The sequence below is a fragment of the Lynx rufus genome, unplaced genomic scaffold, assembly GCF_022079265.1.
Source record: "Lynx rufus isolate CCGP_SWC_20201006 ecotype Redwood Valley unplaced genomic scaffold, mLynRuf1.p SCAF_4, whole genome shotgun sequence".
NCBI lineage: Eukaryota > Metazoa > Chordata > Mammalia > Carnivora > Felidae > Lynx > Lynx rufus.
The window spans coordinates 1098007-1124037 of NW_025814856.1; the positions used below are offsets into that span (position 1 = coordinate 1098007).

The 26031-nt window shown below is 47.3% G+C and overlaps 1 protein-coding gene across 1 annotated transcript; it reads right to left on the minus strand.

Annotated features, from left to right (window-relative positions):
• Nucleotides 1-730: 730 nt before the first annotated feature.
• Nucleotides 731-12628, minus strand: LOC124524861 (zinc finger protein 77-like). Its single transcript, XM_047097287.1, has 4 exons — nucleotides 12556-12628; nucleotides 6922-7048; nucleotides 3875-3932; nucleotides 731-3436 (listed from the first exon to the last, which is right to left on the minus strand). The coding sequence occupies exons 1-4, from the start codon at nucleotides 12556-12558 to the stop codon at nucleotides 1570-1572; spliced, it is 2055 nt and encodes a 684-aa protein (XP_046953243.1). The 5' UTR covers nucleotides 12559-12628; the 3' UTR covers nucleotides 731-1569.
• Between the last annotated feature and the right edge of the window lie 13403 nt (nucleotides 12629-26031).

Genomic DNA, 26031 nt, shown 5'->3' on the forward strand with positions numbered 1-26031 from the left:
TGATATTAAGGGTACTGGTCATTCCACACTTTACCTCCTCGGGGCCAGAGGAAAGCACCCCAGTGGTATTTCCACCACAATCACTGCTCGTGGGGGAAAAAAAAAAAAAGGATGTTTTTCTAAGTCATAATTTAGAAGAAAATCAACCAAAGAAATCCCTTTTCAAAGGGATGTTCTTCTAAGTCATAATTTAGAAGAAAATCAACCAAAGACACTAATAATGACTCCCAGAAACACAAAACCAGTATCAACTTTAAAAATTGAAGAAGAGGGGCGCCTGGGTGGCGCAGTCGGTTGAGCGTCCGACTTCAGCCTGGTCACGATCTCGCGGTCCGTGAGTTCGAGCCCCGCGTCGGGCTCTGGGCTGATGGCTCGGAGCCTGGAGCCTGTTTCTGATTCTGTGTCTCCCTCTCTCTCTCTGCCCCTCCCCCATTCATGCTCTGTCTCTCTCTGTCCCAAAAATAAACGTTGAAAAAAAAAATTAAAAAAAAAAATTGAAGAAGAATGGGCACCCGGTCGACTCAAGTCAGTTAAGCATATGACTTCAGCTCAGGTCACAATCTCACAGTTCATGGGTTCGGGCCCCACACTGGGCTCTGCATTTACAGCTCAGAACCTGGCGCCTGCTTGTATATCTCCCTCTCTCTGCCCCTCCCCCATGTGTGTACTCTCTTGCTCTCAAAAATAAACATTTCTTAAATTTTTCAAAAAACTGAATAAAAAGACAGAATTGATATGAAAATATATCACCCAATAATAAGGACAGAAAAGTAGAGTAGACACAAAATGAGAATATTCCAGTTTCACAACAGAGGACAGAAAAGAACTTTCAAAAATACAAGTCTCATATCATGATAATGTAACAAGAACATTTTGGAATGTATAACTCAATAAATTTTCTTTGTAAAAGTATATAAAGTTATATGTACACACCAGCAACATACACATTTTTATCACCTATGGGTCCAAAAGACATTGTAATGGGAAAGAGACATGTGGTACATAACCGTGTGATTACTTCAAGTCTGAGGTAACAACATCTAGGTCACACAGATGTAGAAGACAAAGAAGGCCACTTAAAACCATCAGTGTTAACATCAGTGACACGAACTAGGAATTCATACACTTGGGATCCCAATCAAGGAAGAGGCACCTGGAAACTCAAAACCATATTCACAACAATGAAAAGATTTCTCTCACGCCTGAATTTTCATGAACAAAATACATGAAGTTCTATACCTGAAGTTTTCCCAAAATTGTGTCCATTCAGGATCATCTCCATTGTACTGGCTCACATTTTCAGTAAGAATTTAAGGGAGAATAAATGCTATGCCACAGTGTGTCTGTGCTCACAGATTCCTAGGATACCTGAAGGCTTTTCCATGGTGCTTAAGTTCACATGGGTCCTCGAAGGGAAGAGGGACGACTGAAGGCTTTCCCACACAGCAGTCATTTATAAGGTTCTGCCCAGGACTTTGGGACACTGGAAGGTCTTAGCAGAGTCCTTGCATACAGAGGCTTACTGTCCACTGTGCAGCCTCACATGTTCTTGAAGGAAGCGGTGATCTGTCAAGGTCTCTCCCCAGGGTGTTTCTTCATATGCGCTCGAAGAGACGAGGAGAACTTGTACACCTTCCCACACTTCTTACATTCATAGGATTTAATGGTGCTGTGTGTTTTCAAATGACTTTGAAAAATTTGCAGCTGATTGAAAGCTTTCCCACACTCGATACACTCAAAAGGTCTCTCCCCAGCGTGTGTCCTCATATGGGCTCGCAGGCTAGCAGGAGAGGTAAAGGCATTCCCACACCGCTGACATTCGTAAGATCTCCCTCCAGAGTGTGTCCTCATATGTACTCCCAGGTTTGAAGGAGATGGGAAGGCTTTCCCACAGTGCTGACATTTAAAGGGTTTTTCCTCAGTGTGGGTCCGCACATGTATCCTTAGGTCTCTGTGATACCTGAAGGTTTTGCCACACTCCTCGCATTCATAGGGTTTCACTACATTGTGTGTGGTCATGTGACGTTCAAAAGGTCGATGCTTCCTGAAAGTTTCCCCACACTCCTTACATTCCAAGTGTCCATCCCCTGAGTGTCTTCTCATAATATGTAGTACGAGGGTGTAGTGACGAAGGAAGGCTTTCCCACAGTGCTGACATTTATTGGGTCTCTCCCCAGTGTGTCTCCTCATATGTTCTCGCAGGCACGACTTATACCTGAAGGCTTTCCCACACTCCTGACATTCATAGGGTTTCTCCCCTGTGTGTGTTGTCACATGTTCTTGTAGGCATGACTTATACCTGAAGGCTTTCCCACACTCCGGACATTCATAGGGTCTCTCCCTGGTGTGTGTTGTCACATGTCCTCGCAGATTCCACTGATATCTGAAGGCTTTCCCACACTGCTTACATTCATACGGTCTTTCCCCAGTGTGTGTCCTCATATGTATTCTCAGGTGTGTTTGATCCCCAAAGCCCCTGTCACATTCCTTACATTCATAGGGTTTCACTATACTGTGAATAACCATGTGACGTTTAATATGATGATACTTCCGGAAGGATTTCCCACATCCCTTACATTCATAGGGTCTTTCCCCAGTGTGTGTCCTCATATGAACTCGCAGGTCTGAGTGATGCCTAAAGGCTCTGCCACACTCCAGACATTCATAGGGTTTCACTACATTGTGTGTGGTCATGTGACATTCAAAATGTAGACGTTTCTTGAAAGTTTTGCCACACTCCTTACATTCAAAGGGTGCATACCCTGTGTGCTTTCTCTCAGGTATTCGAAAGGAATGCTGACCAGGGAAGGCTTTCCCACCCGGCTGATATTTATAGGGTTTCTCCCGAGCGTGGGTCCTGACATGGTTTTGCAGGCTTGACTTATACCCGAAGGCTCTCCCACACTCCTGACATTCATAGGGTCTCACCCCAGTGTGAATTCTCACATGACGTGTAAGGTAGCAGTGATATACAAAGGTTTTCCCACACGTGTCACACACATGGACTCTCTGTCCACAGTGACCTTGCACATGACGTTTAAAGGAAGCTGTGCAAGTGAAAGTTTTTCCACATTTCTTGCACTCTATAGACTTTTTACTGCGGAGACTCTTCGCATATGTCTCTGATGCTCTCCCGGTGACCTGACCTTCACAGGATTTCTCTACAAGGTCTGCGTCCACATGAGTGTTGAGGCTCGTAACAGAGCTGCAAGCCTGCCCACACTCCTCACCAGGACTAGGTTTGAGTCGTGGGTGAGGTCTTTGCGGCTTCTCTAGGAAGGAACCATCTGCAAAGGCTTCTCTACACTTAGTGCATTCACAGGATTTGCCTCCAGTAGGACACCCCTCATGCACAGTAAGACTTGTAATTGGGTTCAGGGTTTCTCCACATTGATCTCCTTCAATACGTTCACAGACACTCTCCACCAAAGGACTTCTGTTCAAAATAGGAAGGTACATGGTTAGGAAATGATGATTAGAAACTATCTCTTTATTAATTAATGATCTCTTGATGTTTGTTAATCATTATTGCACTATATAGTGGCCACTGTCAATGAATAGTGATGTTTGTGGCACTGTCTGCATGGTTACAAAATGGTAAAAGCCTAAAACCCATCATGCTTATGCCATAATCTCTGGCTGACAACTCAAACAGAGTCATAACATTTTGGGATTCGTACATACAGTTTTCTCTGACCATTTTTTCCAACGCAATGTTTTTTCACATGATCAATACCTAGAATAAATTTATAAAAATTTCTTGTGAAAATTTTGACTACACGATTGTTGCACTAGGTTTACAGCTGTTCTCTAATTTCAGGTCAGTCTCACAATTGTCAACATCCTCCCTTACTCCCTTATAAGTGTCACTCACCTCAAAAGCCCTTCTTGCATTCGGGTCACATCTCCATTGCTGTGAAATTTCTGCTTCTCTACAAACACAGAACAGGAATCATTTTTTGTAAACATTAGTATTTTCTCTTCACTCAGAGGCTTATTCTGCAAAGAATTCTGCTAAGTCTTTGATCCACTCATTTTACCTTGACTGGGAGAAAACTATAAGAATTGGGAGCCTAGGGGGCACCTGGGTGGCTCAGTCGGTTAGGCATCTGACCAGCTCAGGTCATGGTCTCACAGTCTATGAGTTTGAGCCCATGTCGGGCTCTGTGCTGACAGCTCGGAGCCTGGAGCCTGCTTCAGATTCTGTGTCTCCCTCTCTCTCTGCCTCTCCCCTGCTCATGCTCTGTCTCTCTCTGTCTCAAAAATAAATAAAAACATCAAAAAAATTAAAAAAAAAAAAGAATTGGGAGCCTAGTTGAATTTCGTGGAAATGACCTGATGCATAAGGTTAAAAAACAGACCATATGTCTGCTTCTATTCATACTAATCCCGAAATGTAAATGAACTTCATCACAAAGAACGGTCATGGGACTAAAAACTTCTGAGGACCTTTGGGACATGGGACTTTGGCAATAATAGAGAAAGTGTCTGAACTGGCAGCCATTCATTCAGAAATACTTCAAACAAGATGCAGACTAATGTGGCAATAAGACTTATTAGAAGAGGCAGTTAGGAAGGAACTGGGCAAGATACACACATCCACACCCTACCTCTACAGGAAGACAGAAAGACTGGCCATGTGGGCTACGGTGGATGCAAAGTACAACAGGGAGGAAAGGTGAATGGCAGACATCACCCTACTCAAACAAAGACTGAGTCACGTTTCTAATGGATGTGTCCAAACGCCAATCCCTTCTCCAGAACCTGGTCCACCTGATGGTTGGCCTGTTCTGAAGGCACATAGGCCCTCGGTGGAGCCTGTCTGCGCTGCCCCAGCTGCTGCTAGGAGATTAGATGGTGTGTGTGTGGCTGCTGCCCTGACCCTGAAAAGAGTTCAGCAGAAGGGAGGATCTGAAGGGCAACAAGCAATCTGGAAGATGGGCCTAACTTTCGTCTTCACAGTCATGATGACTGATAATTGTGGGACTTTTTATTATTCATTCATTCATTCATTCATTCACTCACTCATTTTTTGGTAGAAGCATCCTGACCTATATATTCGTGTCAGGTGTGCAACATGGGGATTCAACGATTCCATACATTACAAAATGCTCACCATAAGAAGTGTAATTGCTGTCACTATACAAAACTACAAAATTATTGACCATATTCCCTGTGCTCTACTTTTCCTTCCCATGACTTATTCAATTAAGTGCAAATCTGTACTTCTCAATCCCCTCCGTGATTTCACCTGTCTCTCAATCCCATTCCAATCTCACAAACACCAATTTGTTGTCTACGGTTTTAAGTCTGTTCCTATTTTCTGTTGTCTGTTCATTTTGTCATTTAGATTCCACATATTCCACATGTAAGAAACGTGTTTTGTTGGTCTCTCTGTCGGACTTATTTACTTGGTATAATACTCTCTAGGTCCATCCATGTTGTCACAAACGTCACGATTTCGTCCCTTTTGTATTACTGAGGGATAGTCCCTTGTATATAGATACAACATCTTCATTATCCATTCATCTGTTGAAGGACACCTGCATTGCTTCCCTATGTTGAGTACAGCAAGTAACAGTCCGGTGAACCAGGGGGTACACATGTCTTATCGTGCTGGCTTTTTTTCTTTGGTGAACTACCCAGAAGCGGAATTATGGACTACATGGTACTGTTGTGTTTCATTTTATTGTGGAAATTCCAAACTGTTTGCCAAGCTGGTTGCACCTGTTTAAACCCCACAGACGAGGAGTCTCCTTTTCTCCACATCCTCACCAACACTCGTATTTCCTGTCTTTTTGACACTAGCCATTCCGGCTGCTGTGAGGGGACAGCTCATTGTGGTTTCGATGTGCACTTCCCTGAGGATTAGTGATACTGAGCAGCTTTTCATGTGCCAAGAGGCCATCTCTATTATTTTCTGTGGGAAAATGTCTGTTATGTTCCCCTTTCAATTTTTTATTTTTCCTTTTGTTTCCCTTACCTGAAGGGATGAGTCCACAAAAATAATGCTAAGGCTGATGTCCATGAGTTTAGCACCTCTGTTTTGTCTTAAGCTGTGTATGGGTTCAAGTCCTACACCGAGGTGTTTAATCCATATTGAGTTTCCTTTCAGGTAAGGGGTATGAAGCTGGCCCAGTTTCACCTCCTTACAAGTAGCTGCCTCATTTTCCCAACACCACTTATTGAAGAGACAGTCTTTTCCCCATTGTATATTCTCTGCTCCTTCTTTAGAGACTCTTTAACCATATAAACATGGGTTCATTTCTGGACTCTCTATTCTGTTGCCTTGATGTTGGTGTCTGGATTTGTGCCAGTACTATACTGTTTTGTTGAGTATAGTTTGAAATCTGGGACTGTTTTATTCAGCTTTGGTATGCCTTCTCAAAACTGCTTTGGTTATTTGGAATCTTTTCTGTTCCACACAGAATTTAGAATTTCTTGCTATAGTTCTTTGAAAAATACTATCAATATATTGATAGGGATTGCACTGAACATATAGAGCACTTTTCATAGTATAGGCATTTGCAAAACAATTGGTCCATACTATCCATGACAAAGGTGTAGCATTCCCTTTATTGTCTCATCTTCAATGTCTTTCATTAAATGTTTTATACCTGCCAGAGTACAAATCTTTCAACTTCCTTGGTTACTTTTAAGACAGTATCCTGTAGTTTTTGAAGTAACTGAATATGGGTTTGTTTTCTTAATTTCTCTGCTCTTCTGGTAGTAAATATAGAAATGGAACAGATTTTGGAATATTAATTTGTGTTCTGCAACGTTACTAAATCCATGTATTAGTTCTAGTAGTATTTGGTAAAGTCCTAAGGATATTCTATGTACAGTCTCATGTGATTTGCAAATATTGAGCTTTTCTTCCTCCTCCTGAAAAGACCAGTGAAGGTATGGAGCCATCCTTACCCACGGAGGACAGGTTCCTGCAGGTCTCCAGCATCACATCTCTGTAAAGCTTCCTCTGACCACGATCCAGCAAAGCCCACTCTTCCGGGGTGAACTTCACAGCCACATCCTCAAAGACCACAGAGGCCTGAAACATACCACACACTCTATTGCTGCAAAGCTCCATCATCACCCATGTGTGTGGGAGGATGAAGGGTGACAGGCGGGGAGCTGCACTCCATTCCTAGGACCCCTGAGTCACAACAGAGGGTGAGGACAACAGCTGACATGGACTTACATACACCCAATTTACTGGGATATTTACACTGAGACAGATCTGAGCAGACCAGTACTGTACAGACCGAAAACTGAAATATTCACTCGGACAACACACAGACCGGAGGACACACGTTTGGCTTGCTCAAAGACAATTATGTGTCATCAGCTCCAAGAACTGGAACCAGAATGTCAGGATGGTATGGACACTTAGATTCCAGTGCTGCTTGATGTGAGGAGCTCTCGCCCTGGAAGGAACAAGTCAAGAAGCCTGGTGGAGTCCCCTCTCTTCCGACAGGCAGACACGACCCTTTCCCCAGCTTAGTTGGGCTCTGGGCACGGACACAGGCCAGGGTCCGGGCGCCTGGCACACCTAATGTGTAAGACGAGTCTGGGGCCTTAAGAAACGTGGAAGTCAGCAGGGCCGCTCAAACATTTAACCCAGGGCCCAGAATTCAAGGAAAAGGGCACCAGAAGAAGAGTCCCTGAGGGATTGATGGGGACACAGCCACCGCTTACGTTAACACTGGGGGAAGAATCACAGTGTATGGACCGTTTTTAGGCAACAGGCCTGAGTGATGGAAAGATACACAGCAAAGGGCACAGTGAGCACACAGCTGAATGCACACGGGCTCCTGAGTGACCTGCCTCGAAATGGCCACAGGCCCTAACTAACCCCTGCATACTTACAACCGGGCACAGGTCCCACACAGGGAGCATTCCAAAGGTTCCCATGCTCCCTCGTGACCCCATAACTGTAGCCCCCAGCACCGCCTCCCGGCAGATGATCTCTTCTTTGCCTTCCTGCCCGCTGCTCCCTCGCAGGGTATTCAGTAAACTCCCATCTCCTCTGTTCTGCCTTGGGGGAATTCTCTCACCCCCTGAGCTGCGGGCCTCCCTCGATCGGGTCGCCCCACATTTGATGGCCTTCACAGGGACCCTCTGCTATACTGGGCCTCTCCTGGGATTTTCTAGGAATTTTCTGGGAGTTTCCCTTGGTGGACTGACTCTAAGTGTTCTCTGGGCAGCTGACAACCTCCACCTGAGGTTCCTCCTTGGTGAGGATCCCAAGTCCCAGGGGGCATCTATGGGGCACCCCTTGCCCAACAGGATGAGGGATTTCCCCTCTTGCCCTTCAGGGGGGATCCTTGACTCCTTCTCCTTTCTTTTTTCCCTTTGGCAGGTGTAACCATACTCCTCACCAGGCAGCCAAAGTTCTCTATCCAAGGGGTCCCTGGTATGGTCTATGGGTCTGAGGGTGAACAAGGTCAGACCATTCGGGCCTGTATGGGTGAATGACCCCTTTCCTTTCCTCTCCACTCTGTTCCCAAGGTCTATTCCCAACAAGTGGCAAATATGGCAATGGCAGCTCGGCCATGGTGAATCCACACATGTGAAGGACTCAGCTGGGACCCTTTCCTGATGCTGGCTGAGTCTTGGCAGCCTTGCTTCTGTCAGATTCCCCCCTTAACTCCTTAGTTCCCATGTATGCAGCTGCCATCTTGATCTACAAGCAAACACATTCCTACACATCTGAGTGCTGACTCCCTCCCTCCTTTTGCATAAGTTCAATGAGAATGTATTCTCCTTGTAACAGGACACCATTGGACACATTGGTTATTTCACCAAAGATTTGATAGGAATGTCGGATTTGAGACAGACCTGCAAAGACCCAGAAATAACCAGACAGCTTGAAGGAATTAAGGTGGACTTTGTGGAGCCAATCAACCCCTCTGGAAATACTGGCCTGATGCCTTGCTGACAGAGTTCCCAGCAGCCTTACCAGGTGAGTAAAGTCAACTCCTGGCAGGTGCCAGAAACCTCAGGATGGTTTGGGGACCTTGAGAAGAAGAAATCACATAAATCTACAGGTCTTGCAGACAAGTCTGGTGACAAATATTTGGCTTGTCTTCTGGCCTCAAGGGGCTATAAAAGTTCAATCCAGAGATTCCTGATAACAATTTTGAGCAAAGCAAGCTTCTTGAAAAACCTATTTGGCCAATCACTGTTCTTCCTGAGCTTTTGTAAGTAACTAGGCAATGACTGTTAAAACTGAACTTGTTTCACAAACCATCAGTCTTGATTTGGCTATCTTTGGAAACAGGAGTGAATTCAGAGAGAAAATAATTATGTTTCAAAACCACCTCTTTGGAGATATTGGAATTTGATAGTATTTCTTATAAACCAGATTAGATCCTGAATTCTTCTGGTTCCTCAAATACCTGGCCATAGATCTCCAAACTAAGGTTTTGAATCTTCCTTTGTCATGACCTAAAGTCATTAAAAATTAAAACTGTTTTTCTTAAAATTCTGAATACCAATGCTAGACAACTTGAGGTGAAATTTAGAGAAATTTCCACAACAGCTCATGATAGAGAATCTCCATGCTTGTTACTCTGTCGGGAAAATAATAAGACCCCAGGGACACAGGATTATTTGAACAGCTGGAAAATGGGAAGGACTCCCCAAATGCATGACTCAACTATCACCTTGACCAATTCTCCATGAATGTGTAAGGAAAATCACTCCTTAAAACCCAGAGTATACCCCACTCCATGGGATTAACTATGGGCTTGTGGAAATAATAGATGGGATCACATTCCTGATCTTGGACTGGATGACACATGTGGGGATGCCCTTATCTCCCACAACAAGTATCTCCCATTTGCTATCGATTCCCATAATATATCGTTAAGGGGAGACATCATGCGCCCCTGGTTTCAGCAAGTGGATGTCTACCAGGCAGGTGCCCAAGGCCAGTGGCCAAGATGGAGACACTAGGACACACAGGGCCAGGAAAGACTAGACATCTGTGGAGGAAAAGGAATCATCAGCTTCACAGACAATAACTGGGTGTTGTGGATTTATCTGTCGCGGAAACAAGAGGAACACATGGAGAGAGAGTTCCAGCATGTGTGATTATGACCTGCGTGATGTAGTTTTCTCACGGAACAAGACGATCATCTACACAGGAAGAGATGGGGAAGTTCAAGTCTACTAACAACATGAAGGGTCCATCTACGCAGACAACCCAGAGAAAGGATACACCCTGACGTGGAGAAAACACAACATGCTGAAATGAAACAGCCTGAATGTCCCCAGGACGTGAAGGAAACAGAAGATCAGGAAGAAGACATGTGAGTTACAGGTCACAACACGCTGGAAATGCTTCCACAGAAGAGGAAACCCACACGTGAGAAATGCTCAGCCCTGGAGGAATCAGATAAACCAACGTGTGACGTCCAGGAGACCCCGTGTCACACACTCGAGCTGGACGCCATGAAGTCGCAAGTGACGGGACCCAGAAGCGACATATGGTTCACACTCCGCTCCTCGTTTCCTGCTGATGTGTAACTTATTCACGAGCTACAATATGCAATGTCCCCCCAGCGTAGAAGGACTTACGAGGCATTTACCCTGGAGACAAAGCCACACTGCCGGCAGCAGCAGCCCCTGTCCCCTGCAAGGCCCCTGCCCCTAGTGCAACAATCCCCTCCCCCACCTTTGCAAACATTGTCGTCAATACGTGTCTCTCCTTACTCAATTCGTATTTTTCCTTTGAACCTGGTTTGACCAACTGTCCACAACCACCCCTTTCCTACCCAAACTTTACCCAGGCTGCTGTCCTCCCCACAGATCCCTGAACTGCAGGTGGCCCACACTCTGAACATCCACTGAGCTGAGGAACAAGGCCCTGGGGACCTGAGCCAATGAGGCCTTCCTCCACCACAAGGGTGGGATCCTGACACTGGGCCTTCCTGCCCATCCCCCTCCTGCAGAACAGCCAAGCCTCGTTCTCTTTCACTGGAGGGTCCCTGAGATGGGAGCTGGTCCCTGTTGGAACTGATTGTAATAAACTGTCCTCAGCCAGGCGCAGATTTGAGGTCATCTCCCAAGTCTGTCACCAGCTAGACCTCACGCTGATGAGCTTGTACTCACAGAACTTTGCCCCACGTTTCTCTAAGCTGTCCTTTCCAGCTGTCCTTTTAACTCAGGCAAATGACAGGAACCCGCCCCTGGAGCAGACCCACTGCCCTCACCAGACCTCCAGGGCCCCAAACTCCCCGACCAGTTTGAGGAGCCCCGGGATTCCTGTCTGTGCAGAGGGACCTGGAGGGACCTCTGGAATGACCACCAATTACCTTTACCTCATTATCACACTGAAGTCTCCACTGGGGGAGGAGCACAGCCTCCTGTACATGACTTAGTCCCTGGGGACAGGCCTGCTGCCCTAAGGCCCACCCGCAGCACCCCTTCTTCCACCCCACACAGGACGAGGAGGCTTCCCCATGGAAATATCCATCCCAGCCCTAAACCAGAAGAGCCCATCCACCCTCCCTCCGGGGAGTCAGGGCTTTGGAAGTTATTTCCTGTGATCTACTGATCTCCGTATCTGCTGCTAATAAAGTTTTCTTCCTGGGACTGCTCAGTGTGGAGCAGTTTCTGACTCACCAAGCAGAGAACTCAGGTTGGTTGGGTGACAGGTACACCTTGGGTCCCCCTTAAGTTCAGCGGGTTTAGGGGGTGCCCAGAAAAGCAATCGTTTTAGGACCCCCGCTCCATTCCGTGATCTACGCCTCTCCGGCTCTATTTGCCCAGTACACCCCTTGCAGAACTTCCTGGTCCGGGTTAGAATCACAAAGAAATGGAAAAACAGAAAAGCAATCTCAGCCATTTACGACTTGAAGGGAACAGCGTGGAAGCAAAGACTGACAGTCTGCACCAGGCCAGGAAACAGCCAAACCCGTGAAACTCTCCGCGCCGTTTCCAAAGTGAGAAAACCCTGCATTTCTTACCCGAGATCGCAGCCCAGGACTCCATGCGCGTGCACCTGCTCCCTCAGCGCGCGCTCAGCCCCGGCCCCACGTCCCACACTTACCTCCGCTGGATTCTAACGTCCAAGTCTCAGCCCCCGGGAGCAGCTGTGGCTCCGTGACCGTCACACTGCACGCGTGCTTTCTGGGCACGTCTTCCAGCTCGGTCCGAGCGACCTCACGCCCGCCTAGACTGCCCCCAACAGAGCTCCCCTTTCTAAATATTCATCGTCACCCTCCATAAAAGACCCCCCCCCCCCCGCCTCTGGGGAGTCGCGGATTCGGAAGCTATTCCCTGCGGCCTCTTTACGGCTGCAAACAGTTTCCTTTATGAGACAACTCACCCAGACAGTCTCTACCTGTCCCCCACCGAGGAGCAAACTCCTGCTTAGTCAGGTCGTCGCACACGCTCCCGAATCCCAGGCCTCCCCCCTCCCCCAGCCTTCCTTCCCAGTTCCATCCGCCCAGGACCCAGGTGCCAACCCTAAGGAGGGGGACACCCCGCCGCGGACGCTTCCACCTAGTTCCGGCTGGTCCCATCCGTCCCTCCGGCCCACGCACTCACCATCTCGGGGGCCCCCGCTCCGCACCCTCGGGGCGTCCTCCTACGCCGCGCACACCCGCAACCGTGGCAGCGCAGGATCCTACTGCGCCAGCCGCCCCGGCTGAGAGCCACACCCACCGGGCTCTCGCTCGGGCCTGATTGGGTGGTGTACAGGTCCCGTGCCCTAATTGGGCGATCCTTCAGTCCCTGCGATCTGATTGGATGGTGCTCCGAAGATAACTCCCCCGATCCTGATTGGACATTACCGAGCCACTTCGCTTCCGCGCCGTGATAGGACAGCCTTCGGCCCTTCACGTTGTGATTGGAGGGTAATCCTGGCACCGCCCATTGTGGCCGCAAATTGGGCAGATTCCCCCCCCCCCCCCCGCAGTCCCGCCTCCTGCCCCCTGAGTGACAGGCTGGCGGTAGACACGTGTCCAATCCGCCTGCCAGGATCGGCTCTCAGCAGAATGCGCTCTGGGCCGGCTGAGCCGCCTACCTCCTTCTTCTGTGTCAGGAATCTGGTTCAGTTTCCGACTAGCCTCCCTTGTCCAGCGTCGCATCGGGACGCGACAGAACAGAAGGACCCGATGAGCCTTCAGTCCATGGCCCCTACAGGGTGACGGTGCACTTGTCCCCTGTGTTTAAGAACAGCTCACCGACGGGGTGCCTGGGTGGCTCAGAGCCTGCAGCCTGCTTCAGATTCGGTGTCTCCCTCTCTCTCTTTCCCTCCCCCGCTTGTGCTCTCTGTCTTCCAAAAATAATTGAACATTAAAAATTAAAAAAAAAAAAAAAAGAGAGAGAGAGACAGAACAGCTCACCGTGTGAGCTCACCTAAGGGGAAATAGACCTCCTTGGGTGTTGACCTGGCCCTTTGAAAGCGTGAGGCCCCGCCCTCTGAACCGACCTCCACTTCTCAGGCCTCAGGTCAATAAAAAGTGCCCTGGGGCCTCAGCCATCAAGGGACGTGGGACCCCGCGGCCCCTGAAGCCCACAGCCACAAGTGTGACACGTTACAACCCTCAGGTTTGCGTTATATTCTGCAAGGAAAGTCACAGCACATCCAGTTTGTAATCAGACCCTGTAAATGAGAAATGTAAAGGTTCCATTTCCTTCTTCAGGTGGTGCATTGATGTGGGACAGCTCTGAGAACATACAAAAAAAAAAAAAAACACTGAGTTTTACTCTTAAAAGTGTGAGCCCTATGGGATGTGAATATCTCCATTTTCCTAAACAAATTTAAAGGCCACAATAGCCAGGAAATCATGCCTCCTGGGCACTGTTGAAATACTTCATGTCTCTGCGGATTTGCCCACTCTGCCTATTTAATGTAAGTGACTCACACCATGTGGCCTGGCGTGGCTGGTGTCTTCCACGTGGTATAACATTGTCACCATACGTTCACGTGCATGATGTGTCTGTCCTTCATTCCTCTCTGGGGCTGAATCACCGTCCGTCCTGTGTCTATGCCACACCCTGTTTATCCATCCACGCACTGGGGGACACTTGGGACGTTTCCCTCTTTTGCGGGGAACGCACAGTTTTGCACCTGGCATTCCTGTACACACATCTGAGTGTCTGTTTCCGTTTACGTAGGACTGGAACACTTGGGTCACACTGCCGTTCTGTGTTTCACTTTTTGAGGAACCACCAAACTTTTTTCCACATCAGCTGTCCTGACACTCCCACCAGCCAAGCACAGGGTTCCGCTTTCTCCACATCCTGGCCTCCTCTTCTTTTCTGGATTCTGGCTCCTAGCCGTCCTCCTGAGTGGGAAGCGGCATCTCGTGGTTCTGACTCGCATCGTCCTGATGGGAGGATCGTTTCATGTGTCTATTAGACATTTGTGCGTCATCTTAAGAGAAATGTTTGATCAAGGTTTTGCTCCCTTTCTGACGGCGATGAGTTTTTGTCATTCAGATAGGAGTTTCTTGTGTATTCTGCAGGATAAAGTCTTATCATACATGCGATTTACAAGGACGTTCTCCCATTTTATGGGTGTCCTTATAACCTCTTGTTAGTGACCTTTGATGTGCAGAAAATTTTCGTCTTGCGGAAGCTTCATTTACCTACTTTTTCTTGTGTTCCCTGTGATTATCAGGTCACAGTTAAGAAATCTTACCGAATACAAGTTCATGAGGATTTCTCCCTGGATTTCTTTCACTCTCAGACTACCCAGGACAGGCCCCTCAGGGCTGGGGATTCTCGGCAGAGATGTTTCCAAGGCCTGGAACTGAGATGCTCTGGTATCACACATGTCCCTAGACAGTTATTTAATGTGATAGGCCATGAAGGAGTTTCTGGCTTAAGTGATGATCTTTGATTCTAATGCAAATATACTTCTATACATCCGTACCTTCACCATTATGCTTCCAACATACATGTTCTTGATGACAGCTCAATTTGGGGTAATTCCCTCTGCCTCATTATATAGAAAAGCATGTCCATGATTGAACACTTGTTCTTACGTATAAAATTCTGAAGTGGGATTTGTGAAGTTCCAAGAAAAACTTGGTTATGGTATTGATGGAGTTCTACTGACGCGATCCAACTATTTGTTAAGTATTGACACATTGGAACATTTCCTCGAATCTCTCAGCCCACCTGCAACCCGAGAAATGCTCATGGCTCCAACTCAAATTCTATCTGCACTCCAACCTCCACGTCATTGCCACTGCTACGGCCCAGCATGATCCACCATCTTGACGGACACCACCAGCCTAGTGCCCGTTGTCATGGTAACAGAGGGATCCTGTGAGGCTGCCCGATCGGCTCATGTTGGGCATCCACACCACCCACCATCAAAGCGAGACTTCTTGGTCAACCAGCGCATGGAAACCACCCCATCCACTCCTCTCATGTCTGTTGTTCCTCCTCCCTCCGCCCCCCTCACTCCTCTGCATCGACACTGGCTTCTGGTGTCCTTTGAATCCAAGGTCCCCTCCCTCCTCCAGAATGCATTCATTATACGGGGCTGCCGTAACACAGTGCCAGACAAATATTTGTGGTGTCACAAATGAGTCACCTGGAAGCCTGAGATCAAGTTGTCTGCAAGGCTGGTTCCTATTGGAGGCTCTGAAGGACAGTCTGTCCCAGGCCTCCCTCCCAGCTTCTGGGGGTTGCCCACAACCCTTTGCATTCCTTGTCAGGTAGACACATCATGCCAATCCCTGCTTCTGTTTCACATGGTCAAGCCCTGTCTTCAGCGCAGGCCTCTGTGTCCCAATTTCCCCGTTTTATAAGGACACCCATCACGGGGTCAAGACCTACCCTAATCCAGTGTGGCCTCATCTTCCTTAAATGTGCAAACACCTTATTTCTAGATAAGGCTGTATTTTGAGGTTCCACGTAGACAGGAAATGTGGGGGTACAATACTGAACCCAGAGTATGTGTGTGTTTGTACTGCATATACCTTGTCATGAATTTAGGTATCAACTTCCAGTGTTACGTGAAATCACTATTTTACTCTTTCACTTTCCTATTCCCACCAACCTCCTGTACCTGTATCTCTGATACAAGTTTACCCAGATAGAAGATGCTATGCATGTTTCCCAGAATAGTCTTCTGAACTGTGTTTAAATATGACCTGTATATTAACAAATGACACTCTCTTCACCTTTAACTGGCAGAGAGTTATATCAAAATATCTCTTTGGGGCGCCTGGGTGGCTCAGTCGGTTGAGCGTCCGACTTCGGCTCAGGTCATGATCTCACAGCTTGTGAGTTCGAGCCCCACGTCAGACTCTGTGCTGACAGCTCGGAGCCTGGAGCCTGCTTCGGATTCTGTGTCTCCCTCTCTCTCTGCCCCTAACCCACTCACATTCTGTCTCTGTCTCTCTCAAAAATAAGTAAACATTTTTTTTAATTAAAAAAAAAAAAAGGAACTGATCTGTGTCAACTGGGGGCGTATCAACAGAACCATGAGTGATCTGAATAAAAGAGAAAGGCCTGGCCCATTTTTCCTCCACTGGCATCACACAAGGAGACACCACTGGGTGGAGCATTGCCAATCAATTTCCCACCCATCACGGGAAGAAAAGTCCTGTTCAGCATAAGCAGCACTATTCCTAGCGAGAATAAGTAAGGGGGGAAGGACAGGTTTCCAATTCTGGTATCAATTTTCATGTAAACATTTAAGAGCTATTTGGAAAACACACAGGGGGAAGCAGCATTTCCAGAAATTAGCAGTTTCCTCAAGGCAGTTATGCCTGGAGCTCCGTGTAAGAACTCATTCCCACCACCTCTAAGACTCACCTCACCAACAACACTGTTCTGGTTGTTCACAGGCAAGCAGGGAAGATGCGTGTCTGTCTCCCCATTCCCCAATGTTAAAAAAAATTTTTTTAACAATTATTTATTATTGAGAGGCAGCAAGAGACAGCATGGGGAGGGGGGTGCAGGGCGCAGAGAGAGAGGGAGTCACAGAATCGGAAGCAGGCTCCAGGCTCCCAGCTGTCAGCACAGAGCCCCACGCGGGGCTCGAACTCACAAACCATGAGATCATGACCTGAGCTGAAGTCAGATGCTTAAAGGAGGGAGCCACCCGGGCGCCCCGCCCCCTTCCCCAATCTTAACCTGCAAGAGGGCGACTCCCGGTGTTCTTTGTCAAAGGCCATTACATAAGCATCATTAGGAATGACTAAGGCGCTTCTAGAACTAGAAGGTGGTAGCCGCAAAAGAATTAAGGAAAATCACACCAGAAAGAAAATGAATACAAAAGCGAGCCCTCCACAATGAAGGCAGGAGGCCAGCAGGGGGCGCTCCCCATCCAATCCCCGGGCAGCTGTAGACGCCACACGAAAGAGGCGCGGGCGCACACAACTTTACTGCCCCCGCCCGCGTGAGAAAGCTTTCCTCTGCCCAGCAACAGTCCAGCCAATGAGAGACGGACACAGCGCAGCCAATGAGAAGCCACCATCGTCTAACCACCGATTTGCCCCCAAGGATTTTTTTCTTTATAACAGCCGCTCCCAACTCCGCTCCCACCGTCCTCCCCCTCCCCCCGCCTCCCCCTTACCTGTAAAAGAGCATCCTCCCCTTTCCTCTCTGAACTTGCGCATGGATTTGCCAATTCTTGCATGTCCTGATTTGCAATTCTTGCTAGTGCCAATAAACCCACTTTTTTTGCGGGTGGAATACGTGATGCTAAAGGTCAACCTTACTTGGTGTCAGAAACTGAGCCCGTTAGCAGTGTGCTGGCCTTCTGTCCAAGTCCTCTGCAAGATGTGATGGGAAGTGGGGCTCAGGAGTGAAAGAGAGATCAAGAGCCCAGAGCTTCGGATTCTGTGTCGCCCTCTCTCTCTGTTCCTTCACCCCTCACACTCTGTCTCGCTGTCTCTCAAAAAAAAAGAAACAAAGAAAAAAAGAATTCTGGAGATGTTTTTAGTGCAAAAAAAGTGGTTTATAAAGCGTGGGGACAGGACCTGTGGGCAGATAGAGCTGCAGTGCAATTGTGAGGGGCAACTGATTATCCTTTGCAGTTCGGGGAGGGAAAGACAGAGGAAGTTTCCAAACCCATTTTATTTTATTTATTTTATTATTTATTTTTTAAAATTTACATCCAAATTAGCGTATAGTGCAACAATGATTTCAGGAGTAGATTCCTTAGTGCCCCTTCCCCATTTGGCCCATCCCCCCTCCCACAACCCCTCCAGTAACCCTCTGTTTGTTCTCCATATTTAAGAGTCTCTATATGATTTGTCCCCCTCCCTGCTTTTACATTATTTTTGTTTCCCTTCCCTTATGTTCATCTCTTTTGTATCTTAAGGTCCTCATATGAGTGAAGTCATATGATTTTTGTCTTTCTCTGACTAATTTCACTTAGCATAACACCCCCCCAGTTCCATCCACGTAATTGCAAATGGCAAGACTTCATACTTTTTGATTGCTGAGTAATACTCCACTGTGTGTGTGTGTGTGTGTGTGTGTGTGTGTGTGTGTGTGTGTATACACCACATCTTCTTTAGCCATTCACCCACCGATGGACATTTGGGCTCTTTCCATACTTTGGCAACTGTCGATAGCGCTGCTATAAACATTGGGGTGCATGTACCCCTTCAAAACAGCATACCCGTATCCCTTGGATAAATACCGAGTAGTGCAATTGTTGGGTCGTAGGGTAGTTCTGTTTTTAGTTTTTTGAGGAACCTCCAGACTGTTTTCCAGAGTGGCTGCACCAGCTTGCCTTCCCATCCAAACCCATTTTAATACATTAAAGAAGGCTTACAGGATCCTGGAGGCCTAGCTATTGACAAACTAAGGTTGTTGTTGGGGTTTTGTTTTTGTGTTTTTGTTTGGGTATTTATTTATTTATTTATCTCTAGCAAGGGATTAAGACAGTTGGGCATTCCTGGAGGAAAGTCCTACTCCGCCAGCCTGAAGTATTTGTCAATGGGCTACAAGCCATAAGGAAATTTAATTGTATCTACAGTTCTTTCGCCTTTCCTCTCTGCATCGTGTGGGCGCGGACTGTTCCTGGGTAGAGGTCTTTGACCAAGTCCTTCTGGAACCAACCTGTTCCTGTCGAAACAGCGGTATTTAGGAATTTCTCTTTCTGTTCTAAAGAAAAAGCTAAGGAATGGGATCCCAGTCATCAAAATACTTGAAGAGCATCCCTCAAGACCCATTGTGTCATACCTTCTGGGGTTTTTTTAATTTTTTTTTTAACATTTATTCATTTTTGAGAGACAGAGACAAAGCGTGAGCAGGGGAGGGGCAGAGAGACAGGGAGACACAGAATCTGAAGCAGACTCCAGGCTCTGAGCTGTCAGCACAACAGAGCCCCACGTGGGGCTTGAACCCACAAACCGTGAGATCGTGACCTGAGCTGAAGTCACATGCTTAACTGACTGAGCCACCCAGGCACCCCACCCTCTGGTTTTATATTTAAAAAATTATGGTCTCGAGGAGGGCACCTTTTGGGATGAGCACTGGGTGTTGTATGGAAACCAATTTGACAATAAATTTCATATATTGAAAAAATAAATAAATAAATAAATAAATAAATAAATAAATAATTATGGTCTCTCCTCACACACATTTTTTTTTAACTTATTTTTTAAACTTTAAATCCAAGTTAACACGTAGTGCAACAATGATTTCAGGAAGAGAATTTAGTGATTCATCCTCTATGTATAATACTCAGTGCTCATTTCAGCAAGGGTCCTCCTTAGTGCCCCTTACCCATCCCCCTCCCACAACCCCTCCAGCAACTCTCAGTTGGTTCTCCATATTTATGAGTCTCTCCTGTTTTGTCCCCCTCCCGGTTTTTATATTATTTTTGTTTCCCTTCCCTTATGTTCATCTGTTTTTCTCTTAAAGTCCTCATATGAGTGAAGTCATATGATTTTTGTCTTTCTCTAATTTCACTTAGCATAATACCCTCCAGTTCCACCCACGTAGTTGCAAATGGCAAGATTTCATTCTTTTTGATTGCCAAGTAATACCCCATTGTATATATGTACCACATCTTCTTTATCCATTCATCCATTGATGGCCATTCGGGCTCTTTCCATACTTTGGCTCTTGTCGATAGTGCTGCTATAAACACTGGGGTGCATGTGTCCCTTCGAAACAGCACACCTGTATCCCTTGGGTAAATGCCTCGTAGTGCAATGGCTGGGTCGTAGGGTAGTTCCATTTTTAATTTTTTGAGGAACCTCCATACTGTTTTCCAGAGTGGCTGCACCAGCTTGCATTCCCACCAGCAATGCAAAAGAGATCCTCTCTCTCCGCATCCTCGCCAACATCTGTTGTTGCCTGAGTTGTTACTGTTAGCCATTCTGACAGGTGTGAGGGGGTATCTCATGGTGGTTTTGATTTGTATTTTCCTGATGATGAGTGAAGTTGAGCATTTTTTCATCCTCACACACATTTCTAACTAACTTCATTAGAAGTAACTTAGAACATCAATGGCCATTATTAGAGACTTCTGATCTCCCCAGATGGATTCTTAACAAAGCTGAATTGGACAGCTTTGTCGCTAAAATTGCCAAAACCAGACTGACGAGGGAGCGCAAAGCAAGCTGAGACCCGGCAAACTCCCTCCCCCACGCCCCAGAGTGGGATCTGTGTGACATTCCTCAGGCAATCCTGGCTGCCCAAGAACAAAAGAAAGGGGGGAAAAAAACCCAATGGTCAACTGACGGAGAGCACAGTGAGTCTCCATCAGCTCACAAATGTCCTAGTAAATTACAAGGAACAAGGCAATCTTATCAATAGCGTCTAACCACCAGAAACCCATAGACTCAATTTCCTGAAGCCCTAACATCACATGGTGATGTGGGGAACAAACGCCAGATAAAAATTTAAATAAAATTAAACCTCTTGGGGCGCATGGGTGGCTCAGTCGGTTAAGTGTCCGACTTCGGCTCAGGTCATGATCTCATGGTTTGTGGGTTCAAGCCCTGCGTGGGGCTCTGTTGTGCTGACAGCTCAGAGCCTGGAGTCTGCTTTTCAGATTCTGTGTCTCCCTCTCTCTTTGTCCCTCCCCTGCTCTCACTCTGTCTCTCTCTCGCTCTCAAAAATAAATAAACAGTAAAAAAATTTTTTTCTAATTAAATTTCTTTGTAACCTGTGGCCCATTGGCAAATATTTGAGACAGGCAGAGTAAAACATTCCACCAATTAACTCTCAACTGTCTTGTCTTCATGTTAATGCCTTACAAGAGGGAAAACCACCTTAGCTTGACCACAGCAAGGCCCCTGCTTCCTTAGGAGTCCTCTTTAGCATATGAAAGTCCTTTTGGAAACTTTCCTTCTCTACCTCCCCCAAGTCCCAGGTCACCCCCCACACTAACGACACAGTGCCTCTGCCGACAGGTCCTGTCCCCGTGCTTTACTAGTAGCACCTTTTTGCACCAAAGATGTCTCAAGAATTCTTTCTTGGACATTGGCTCTGGACCCCCACCATCGCCCCAAAACCCCATCAAGATGGGATGTCTACTTCAATGGGTATTTGGAAGCTTCCAAACACTATCAAGATGTAAATTCCCTTCTCTGCAAAACACTATTTCTAAATTATCAGAGACAAAGCACTGAAAGATGTCAAAATACCTTCCGAGTCTCCTCCTTTCCCATCTTGTCTCCAGACACGTGGGCGCCCCTTCCAGTGCAGACCAGGCCATCAATGCCCCCTTCCTCTCTTCCCTCTGCTCCCTTCCTACCACCTGTGTACCCCCACCCTCCTCCTAATCCTTTCAGTGAAGGTCCTTTTCCTCTGATTCTCTCCCCAATCCTTGCTCTCCTGAACCCGTTACAACACGCCCCTGTGGGGATCCAAATAAAGCCTAAGATAAAGCCTGATGGTCAGAGGCTGAACAGGGAGCCAGAGTTAGACTTTCCCAAAGCGACTGAGGATCCCCAGTGGTTTGCTGAAGAATTTAACAGTTATTCAAACTCACCACCCCGGTTTCTCAGATTTATACCAGTTGGATCACATGCTTGCTGGAGACGGCCAGGCCAAACACTGGATGAAGCTAGCCCAGTGGGAACACCCTAAAGAGTATTAGGGAATCAGACACCTACATGTTGGCCAGGATGCTAGAACGTTCACTGGAAATACTGAGCGATGCCATCTTCCCTTAAGCCTGGGGAGGGGAACAAAACTCAGCCTTGCACATCACAACCTGATGAACCTTTTCATGATGATTACAATGGACTCCAAATTGCCTTTCAAGAAAATTCTGGTTGAACTTTAGTTACTGAAGGTACCTGGGTAGCTCATAACTCTGTTTATGCATGAGCACAACTGAATTCTTTCTCATTTAGGCAAAAGAAACCAGCGTGGAACGAGAAACTGTGACCATTCCAGACTCAGGTAATTTCACGGACACGTTCCTCACTTGAAGAAAGACGAATACGAATACATTCTCAATTTCCACTTACGGCAAATGGAAGCCCCTACACAAAATGATGAAAACAAAAAACTCTGCTTTCTGCAATTATTGCAAACAGCCAGGGTGTTGGGGAAAAAGTTTGTTACAAATGTAAGCACTCCACCCCCCTGTGTCCCTCCAGCCAGCCCTTCCCACACCCTCCTCATTCCCAGCGACGGGGCCCCAGGGAACCACAGGGGCTGTTCTCAGTCCTCCCTCTCAATCAGCTTGTGGAACTGAAGTTTTGGGGTGATGGTGGGGTGGTCCGGAGCCGACAGCGAAGAAAGAATTCCTGAACACATCTCTGGGGTCAAAAGATGATTTTATTAAAGCACGGGAACAGGACCCATGGGCAGGAAGAGCCGCACTGGGGTTGTGACGGGTGACTCATTATACGCCCTCAGGTTGGCAGGGGGTCAAGGATAGAGTAAGTCTCTAAGGTATTTTGGAAGCAAGGTTCCCAGGACCTTGAGGGGCTGGCTGCTGCTAGGGAAAACGCCATTTATTACCATATAATAAAACCTCAGTCATGAAACCCTTCAGATGTGTATCAGGGGTCCACAGGCTTGGCGGATGACTGCCAGCATGTGTCTTGGGGGAGGTGAGATAAAGGGAGTAGACTGACAGGGTCCATGAGGTCAGGATAATGTTAAGCCCAGACTGCCTTTTGCTCCCAGCAAAGTCGAGGTCGCTCTGCCAGTTTCAAGGACTTGTCAATGAGCTGTAGGCAGTAAGGGAATTTAATTTTCCGTTTGCCTTAGTTTCCCACATTGCCATGGCAAGCACTTAAACCCCTTTCCTTTGTTCGTGGGTAGCCAGGAGTGTCCGAGGAATGTCTCACATAGCTCACCTGGTGTGTGTGTGTGTGTGTGTGTGTGTGTGTGCGCGCGCACGTCGCAACCTGTACCTTGCCCTCAGCTTGCCCCATCCTCCCCCATCAGAACCACCTCCACATTGGGAAGGGATCTCCATCCTTGTCGACACCAGTACATTCTTGGTGCCCAGCCCCCTGCTGTAACGCAGCCCCTGCCTGGAAGGGCTAAAAAACAGCTCCACGATGGGGGGGGGGGGCGTCTCTAAAATATCTCAGCAGGTTCCTGCCTGCCAGCCTGTTCCTTGTCTAGGCACTTTGAGAAGTACCCTCTTCTCCTTCCTTTCTCCTCCCCTATTCACGTCTTAGGCCGAGTCTTCCAAGAAAGGTAAAATCCCAGAATTTCATTTCCTCAAAATGGGCAAGTAATTCTGGAATGGGGCAGTAGTAATCAAAATAGCCAATGAGAGGAAATAAGTGAGCCCAGGTCCTCTCTTCTATGCTCTGTCGCTGAGACACTAGAGCAGAGTCTAAGAACACGGGTCATTTGTTCCCATTGGGTCAGCCACCATGTTCTTTCTGGGCAGAATCCAGTGACCTCCCATCAAGACTCAACCAGATCCTTCAAAACCTCTTCCCAGGGGCGCCTGGGGGGGGGCGGGGTTCAGCCGTTTAAGCGTCTGACTCTGGATTTTTGATTTCAGCTCAGGTCATGATCTCAGGTCTTGGGATGGAGCCCCACACCCAGCTCCGTGCTGACAGCGGGGAGCCTGCTTGGGATTCTCTCCCTGCCCCTCCCTGCTCATGCTCTCTCTCTCTCTCTCTCTCAAAATAAATTTTATTCTATTTTTTATTCTTTAAGTTCACTTATTTTTGCAGAGAGAAAGAGAGCGTGCGTGAGCATGAGTGGGGGAGGGGCAGAGAGAGAGGGAGACACAGAATCTGAAACAGACTCCAGGCTCTGTGCCCACAGAGCCTGACGCAGGGCTTCAAGTCACAGACAGCGAGATCATGACCTGAGCCGAAGTTGGACACTCAACCGACTGAGCCACCAAGGCACCCCTCAAAATAAATTTTAAAAGTAAATAAATTTTAAAAGAAAGTCTTATTAAACAAATCTTTTTAAATTCTTTTTTCAACGTTTATTTATTTTTGGGACAGAGAGAGACAGAGCATGAACGGGGGAGGGGCAGAGAGAGAGGGAGACACAGAATCGGAAACAGGCTCCAGGCTCTGAGCCATCAGCCCAGAGCCCTAAACAAATCTTTTTAAAGGGTGCCTGGGTGGCTCGGTCGTTGCGCAGAATCTGACTGACTCAGGTCACGATCTCACTGTTCGTGAGTTCGAGTCCCACATCAGGAGAGCTCAAGCCTCGCTCTCTCTGTTTCCCTCTCTCTGCCCCTCGCCCACTTGCAGTCTCTCTCAAAACAAAACAAAACAAAACAAAACAAAACAAAACAAAACAAAACAATAAAACAACAAAAAACACCTCTTCCCAGAATTAGTCCCTACCCTATAAATAAGGAAGCCCTTTAGGGCATCAAGCCGATGACAGACTGAAAGCCTCGGTGTCTCATGACCCCCTGCACTACTCCCTGTAACACCCATCTTACTTAGCAGAAAATCCAGTGGCTGACCTTGGACATCTGTCCAAGACGTCTCGGCAATAAATCACATCTTCCCTCCACACCGTTGTTCCCAACCCCCATTGGCTATAGACACCCACTGCCACTGAGAGCAAACTTTTCACTGGGACTTATCTATGCAGTGGATTTCCGGATTCCAGTTGGTAAGCGTAGCGAGTTTTTGCTCTCACTTGGAGGCACAGAAATACACCGGACAGTCGTGCCCCGGGGACCCACACAGCGTCTGACTTCATAAGCCCCTAAAGCTGATCTGGAGGATAGAAAGTTTTCTGCCTCTCTCCTTTGTTACACTATGGAGATAATTCCGTTCTCTGCTTCCCTTCGATGGAAGACATTATCTACCTGTTAAACTCTGGGGTTTAAAGGGACATAAAGTCTCAAAAATCCGCGGTCTGCTCAAACTCAGGATCAATACTCGGGGCACTCGACCTTGGAACTGGACATTTGGATCCAACAAAACCCCTCACGGCTGGTTAATGCTGACACATCCTTTGGACGCCCTATGGCGTTGAACATGCCACCCCTCTACACAATAAAGATTTTTCATAGCTTACTGATTGGTGTTTTAAAAAGGATCAAACTGGGGGCGCCCAGGTGGCTGTCGGTTAAGCGTCTGACTTCAGCTCAGGTCACGATCTCACAGTCTGAGTTCGAGCCCCGCGTCGGGCTCTGGGCTGACGGCTCAGAGCCTGGAGCCTGCTTCGGATTCTGTGTCTCCCTCTCTCTCTGCCCCTCCCCCACTCACACTGTTTCTCTCTCTCCTCAGCCAAGGGTAAAACCACACATTTAGACCAATAGCTGGTACAGATTTCCCCGAAAGGCAGCAGGCAACATCTGGGTCGCAGCCCTCCTGAGACGTTCAGCCTCGCCTGGGTTCCTTTTTCTCATCGTTGCTTCTTCTCTGTCCTTCGTGGAAAGAACATGCCCTTGTCCACCTTTCCCAAACTGTTACAAAAGAGGGGAATCTCTTCTTCGAGTTGTGGCCTTTCAGAAACCCCCTCATCAAGGCCCTGTGATACAGTCATTTTCACTGGCTTTCTCCTAAGAGGTAAGACGTTCAGAATTTAAAGTCTTTCTTTCATCTGAACTCTTCACTGACACGGGATTCTTATGCAGTAGTTTCTAAAAATGCAGCTCTAAAGGCTGCATTTGATAACACATTTGGT

Bases quoted from the DNA above. Each gene is read 5' to 3' on its own strand.
- LOC124524861 (XM_047097287.1), bottom strand. The intron at 3,933-6,921 runs GTAAGGATGGCT...CTGTGTTTGTAG, and splicing joins CAGGAACCTGTCCTCCGTGG to AGAAGCAGAAATTTCACAGC. The intron at 3,437-3,874 runs GTGAGTGACACT...TATTTTGAACAG, and splicing joins ATGCAAGAAGGGCTTTTGAG to AAGTCCTTTGGTGGAGAGTG.